The sequence below is a fragment of the Hippocampus comes genome, unplaced genomic scaffold, assembly GCF_001891065.2.
Source record: "Hippocampus comes isolate QL1 unplaced genomic scaffold, H_comes_QL1_v1.1 scaffold315, whole genome shotgun sequence".
Lineage (NCBI taxonomy): Eukaryota > Metazoa > Chordata > Actinopteri > Syngnathiformes > Syngnathidae > Hippocampus > Hippocampus comes.
This window is the reverse complement of record NW_017805539.1, coordinates 2,078,682-2,085,463: the sequence shown is the minus strand read 5'-3', so window position 1 is coordinate 2,085,463 and position 6,782 is coordinate 2,078,682. Positions and strand designations below refer to the sequence as shown.

Here is a 6,782-nt window from a genome sequence, read left to right as displayed (position 1 = left end):
CCCAAATGCACATTTAATGGCGTCCTGGTTTAATCACGCCATCAACAAAATGCGTATTAGAGTGCTAATGTGATCATTTGATTAAGAAATGAGTAAGAAATATACTATTGTAATGTGATATGCATCAATAATGACCGTAATGCATATAATAAGACATCCATGAGATATCATTTTTACTATTTTAGGATTTAGCCTGAAAAGGTTGTTTTTTTTTCTAAGCCACTCAAGAAAGGTTGTTTTATAAACTTGCTTGCGGAGACCAAGCAAAAGATTGGAGAAGATTAAAAAAAAAAGATAAATTTAAAACAGTAATTCAAAGGGGGCATGTAATTTAATAACAATAAAAATGCTTTTGGGGCGGAGGGGTACTGTTTTAGATTTTAGGCTTAATCTAAAAATTGTTTGCTTTGAAAACTACCAAAATACAAATTGTATAATGTTTCAATATATTTTTCAATTGGTCCAAATGCATATTACATAACACATGGCAACAGTAATTAATTTCATTTAATATTCTTTCTTTTATTTTTTTACTTGGCTAAAAATTAAAATGGAACAAAAAAACCTCTTTCAACTTCCTGAATCAAAATATTTATTTTACACTAAAAATGAACTTAGTTGTGCAAAAAAACGCACACAAATGTCACATTTTATCGATGGTCAAAATGATCATGAGAGACTAGGTAACATTTTAATACCGGAATACTTTTTTGTTGCTGTTTTAGGCAAAACAGTTTGTCCAATGTTCTCAACGTAAATGCGCTGTCATTTTTTAACATACTTATTTGATTCATCTTGTTTGTGGAAAACAAGCAAAACAATAGGCAGAAAATCTCAATAAATGTATTTATCATGAAACTGGTGAGGAAGATGCGTCAAATGAGTTTCGTACTTTGTTTTCAATCATGTATCAATATTTATTTTTTTGCTCAGAATTTTTCATTTTTATTCATAAAAAATGTTTGCCTTTTATGGTCTTCTAATTTCTGGTCTTAATTTTTTTTTTGCATGTGGATCAACAAAGCAAAAATTGAAATCACATTTCTAGGGCTTAAAAGCGTTTTTGTGTGTGTGTGTGTGTGTGTGTGTATTTTGTCTCCAAATGTAACACAAAACATGCCGATGAATAACTTAGTACAAGTGACATAAAAGGTCATCAATTCCATTGCCCAATAAAGAAGCACACATGTGGACATTAAATATAAATACTTTTATAATGTACAAATTGTACAGATGCAGCGGCGGCGGTTAACAATAATAACGTCATAGATGGACGGGACGGCATACAGATAAAGAATACATCACTGGCATGTTAGCTTTTTAGACACAAACAGGCAGCTGGAATGATGCAATATTCAAATGTCTCCATCCTGATGGCAAACTAAACAAATCAAACAATTACCCACAATCCCAAGGGTGGGGCTGGTCTCAGAGGTCTCTTATCGGGAAAAGACACCGCTCTGTTGGTATCGTGACGGACGCGTTTGTCAAGGCTAAGACCGTTCGTTCCCTGTCCGAATGGAATGTTAAGACAAATAAACTGCTATCATGTGACCTTGGTGATGTCATTGAGGAGAGGGCAGGCCAAGGGGGTTGCTGATTGACATGTTTAATAACATAGCAAAAAAAAAAAACAACCCCCCCCCCCCCAAAACAAACATAAGTTATATTCATTAAAGTAAATTCCTACCAATGATGAAAATAGATACTTCCGATTCGACAAAAATCACCAAGTACGAATCTAAATTTCCGCTATGATACACTAGCGTGACGTATGGATCGTGGATCGTCTGATAAAAAGCCGCTGTGTCCGATCTGTAACCTCCATGTGCAGCCAACGATGGATATTTAAACCGTAACACGATAGCGCTACCATATTTTTACGGTTGATATGTTAACGTATCACGTCGTCGTCTGTCACCGTACAATATCGATGCCTCAGTATAAAACCTTGATATCGTCAATTTGTGATGAAAGCCAAGTGCTTCTATAATCTCTGTATACTGTCTACGGTACACAGCTAAACAATGTTTGCACCCCCCTGCCCCACTAATGGAAAATTCCTAATTTATCGAGTATAATTTTTTTGGTAAATTATGAAAGAAAAGTCAATTTTTATGCGTAATATTACTTAAATAGATGTCTTTCTTCCAATATATCTATTATTGCTAAACAACCATATCATCCGGGTGGAAGCCCGGGGCAACCGTCCCAATGCCCCCCCCAGCTTATGCACACCCCTGTGTGGTACTGATCATTTGCACGGTCTTTGTACATTTTCAGCATTTGTCCTCAAGCATTTAAAATATGTCTCGAAAATTGTTTTGAAAAAAGTTTTGAACTTGCAAAGTCAGACGGACGGGCTCGGTTACAAAAGAAACGACTTGACACTTTGGCAGTCAGAAAGGAAATCTATCGACAGTTTTAGGAGTGGCTTCTTGTTTCTCTGACTTCACCACACCCACAACTGAAATTGAAATGAACCAACGAGTGTTAGTGAAACAAGAATCAGTGTCAAATTTCGTATGCAGGAAAAAAAACCCGCTGCTGTACATGCATTTATTCTTCCCTTCCTGAAGAACGTTAATCACCGATTGATCATGAAGTTACCGTTTAAAATATGGTGCTGATGAACATTATTTTGTTCCGAAATGTATATAAGCCGAGGAACCCCCGGTATCGTGGAAAACGGAAACTACATGAGCTCTGTGCCTTTAAAGCGCTACGCCAATTCCATAAATCATCGCAAAACACAAAATACAACATTCAATTAAAGCCCAAGAGCAGTCAAAAGCCTTCCACCAGTGAGAGAATGTTCTTCACATCTTGGAACACAATTAGAGTGCTTCTCTCCTCTGGAAAAATCAATCGGACGGTAAAATGTGACCCTTGAACCCAGACGGCCATTAAGTATGACCTCGTACTTTGCCGTCGGGAAGGCCGCAGACCCTCATTTTAAAAGTCAGGAACCCCTCGGGAGGTAGCTTGAAGCATCGGTCTGTCAACACGGCGGGCAGGCAAGTCACTGGAATATAAACTTGAAATCCTTTCTTTACAATGTGGACTCCAGTGTCGCCACCGTGAAAACCATTTTCATACATTTCGAAAAACCCGACTGGGAAAAATACGATAAACATTAAAATCCGTCTCGTGTCCGCAGTTCAAATTTGGTAACTATCAGACAAAATCTTTAGCAGGAGTTCGCCTTTGAAGGTCCCCCCCCCCCCCCTACAAAATTTTCAAACTGACCACTCAAATGGCATCCCAGAACCCAAAATTTGGAATTTTGAGAGTTTTTATCGGTCTACTTATAATGGACAACTTTTTGGTCATTAAGTATTTGAAACATTTTGTAAATTTACTTGTGCAAGAATTGCCGACCAGCTTTTGTGTTTCAAAGGTAACCTGGATTCGGACACAGAATTATTTTGTGTGCTTTACTGTCTACAATGACGCAAACGACAATTCTTCAATTTTGTGCCCCTCATTGGTCTCGTATATGCAGTTCAAATTTTGGTAATTTGTCTTTGAAAGAATTTTGAGAACGACCAAACTGACTCCTCGAATGTCCTCTTCTTTGACTTACTTCCCTTGTCGTTTTAGGCATGGCTTGTTTTTTTTTTTCTGAGGGTCAACCCATGATAGATATTTCGACCAAATTTCTTACTGCAAAGTGGGTTAAATAGAGAAAAGAAAACAAAACAAAAATCACATGATGTCGAGGATCTCTGGAAACTGACCTTAAAAAGGTCCTTTCAAAACAAAATGGACTGCCTGTGTATTTTCAGGCATCTTTTTCAAAACTTTTTTGTGGGTCACCACTCTTGTGACTATCAAATTTTACGTTGTCAAGTGACACTTTGTCCAGGTGTTGAATTTTTAAAACATCCCAGGTGGTTTTGCTATGCTAATTCTTCAGATATTTTTGGGGCGATGTGGTAACTTACGAAAACAAAAAGAAAATAAAAAACAAGACAGTTTGGGGTGTTAAGGCTAAGCTGGTCTCACACGCGTTTTCCGCTCTCCATAAAAACAGCACCAGACAAATCTTTTCGACACATGGACACCACATGAGCGAACACAACGCATCGAGCTCGTGTAATTGTTACATTGAAAAGCAAAACCATCAAACCAGGAAAATCATTCCGAGTTCACATGAAAGCGTGAGACATCAGAAAGCGATTTATTGAGGTACCTGGTGTGGGCATTATTGTCAATAGCGCCCTGGCTAAGCGAACCCCTCGCTCTCCTTCTGACAGATGCCCTACTGACAAAAGCCATTAGCGGCCTAATGAGCGATCTGTGTGGCGGACGTGCCCACCTCTCACCTTGGCGACCCACCCGCTGTCCCGCCTTTCACTGCGGCCGCGCCACCAAATGCCATCTCACGACTCACTTATCGTTACAAACACCACCTGCTGAGGAGCGCTGAAATAGCTGGAGGTACAAAAAAAAAAAAGCCACGCTAACTGCACTTACTTTCAAATGAGCCAATTCATTTCTATTTCATTTTACGCGCCACAGGGCACCCCCGTGTCCGTTTTCTTGAGTTCAATTCGCGAACTGGCAGCCTCGCGGCATGAATGCACATTTCAAAATGTATTTGCTTTTTTTTAAGGGTTGCCGACAAGTGAAATATTCATCAAATCCTTATCATGGCAAGAGACAGCTCCATGCAGCTCAAAAGAGGTCGGGTTTTATGACGGTCCAAGCATACCGTGGTTTACGAATGGCGTACAAATCAACTTGTTAGCGCGGTGGTGCGAGAAGACGTCAGTTAGCGTGATACTTCGTGTCTTTCATGAGATTGTTTTATATTTGTGGCCTAAAATTTGACAGACGTCGTTTCAAATTTCGGTTATATTGTCAAGGTAAGACAAGGCGAGGCAGCTTTATGTACATAGCGCATTTCATACACAAGGTAGCTCAACGTGTCGGAACAGAAATTCGGACGCCGTGTTTTACGAAGGTAGAACCTCTATAGTCACACAATTCATAATTGGATCACAATTTAGGGGAGGGGTCTACCCCTGTACAGTTGTACAATACCAGAGTATCCACAGTGATTAAGGTGTCAAATACTGTAACGCTGCCTTCCCAGTCCATATACAGGGCTCCTCTTTTCATGGCGTAAAATTGTTTTCATACCAATATTTACCGTATTTATGATTTTTAGATTCATGACCTGGGCATGAGTTGTAAACCAACAACTCTCTTTCTTTGAATTCACCCCACAGCTAAGACCCCACAAATGCAAATAATGCGAACCTTTGACTCGCAGCGAACGCTATAGCTAGCGAACATTTTTAGCGGATGGCCCCAAGCTTGATCAGGAACAGCGAATTGAAAAACATCCCCAAAAGGTAAAAGCTACATTTCATTCCCATGAATTTGACATGTGCTTATCCGGAACATTCTGTACGCAAGGTGAGTATAAGCCGTCAATGATGTCTCGCCTCCGAAGATCTCTTGACGCTAGTTTGGATTGCCTGTCGCAAACGGGTCCCGCCCCCAAATGTTGGCCTTCTCATCAAGGCAACACTTCAAATGGCGTAGAATTGAATGGATCACAAGTCTTTTCTGTCTTTCGACGGTCAGTAGTATCACGGTTGGCCAGTGTTCTTTTTCGTCTTTCGACTTAAGGTTTGTCATCTTTTTGGATGTTTCTTTTCAGAACGCGAGCGAAGATCAAGGAGAGTCCAAAAATACGTTTTTCTCTGCGTACATCGGTTATGCGGCACTCCCTGTCGCTTTAAAGGCAGAGAGTTGCAGGCCACCTAACACTGCAAGCTCTAGTTTTAGGTCTAAGTCTAGTCCGAGGATCTTCATCTGGTTCCTTCAGGTCCTTCAAGGATACATGGTACATTCACGACGTGTGGTTATACAGCAGAGTCGGTGGATGAAAGCTGGCAGATTTAAGAGGTCGACACGAGTCCCAAAAATTGGTCAGCGTGAACCCTGTCTTGAGTTTAAGGTTTGCGAGGTAGGGTTTCCACAATTCTGGGCTACTCTTGTTTTTCGTTTATCGTCGGGGTCTGGGAATCTGCCACCATACTCGTGTCCTTGACATCTCGGCCAACGGATTCGTCAATCGTGCGTTGCTTCTGGTCTGGTTTCTCTTCATTTTCATCTTCGTACATTTCAAGGCCGTTTTCCACGACGGCTTCCACTTCCTGCTCATCCACGATGCCGCCGTCCTCCTTTTCATCAGCAGCGGTATTTTCTGTGACTTCCTGGGCATCTGTCAATCCCTCTTTGTCAAGTTCGAGCGTTTCCTTTTCTCTCTCTTCTGCTACTTTAGCTACTTCCTCTTTCCATTGGTCAGTTTCGACCTCGGCGGTGCTCGTAGCGTCAATCTTTCCGTCTTGCTCGTCTGGTTTCTCGTTCTCTCCGTTCCTCCCCTCTTCTTCCTCATTTCCAACCTTTTCCCCGTGATTGGGAATTTTCATGTCTTTTTCCAGTTTGGGTTTTGTCTTCCTGTCTTTGTTTTTGAGGCCATTTTTGCAGGCCTTACCGCGAGGTTTGAAGATCAGTTTCTGCAATCATGGGAAGTTTGCGTTAGCGTGGCAACATTTGACATTGTACGATACGTGAAGAAAACACGGACACAACTGTCGACGGAAACGGTGGAGAGAAAGTGCTGTTGTGCAGAGAAAACGGGCAGAAAATCTGGTTGACTTGTGCTATCTCCTAAATCTTTGGCCCATTAAGCATGTTATGTCATTCCACTCACACAAAGGTTAGCTTCAGGGGTTATCACGACTCGTCGGGGTCATCTACAA

The 6,782-nt window shown here is 40.8% G+C and overlaps 1 protein-coding gene across 1 annotated transcript in view; it reads right to left on the bottom strand.

Moving 5' to 3' along the window:
- Window positions 1-1,195: 1,195 nt before the first annotated feature.
- rftn1b (raftlin, lipid raft linker 1b) overlaps window positions 1,196-6,782 on the bottom strand; it is a 74,707-nt gene continuing 69,120 nt past the window's right edge. Inside the window, exon 10 of the mRNA XM_019878673.1 lies at window positions 1,196-6,536. Coding sequence (XP_019734232.1) covers window positions 6,006-6,536 — 531 coding nt within the window. The 3' untranslated portion in view covers window positions 1,196-6,005. The remainder of the gene's footprint in view (window positions 6,537-6,782) is intronic.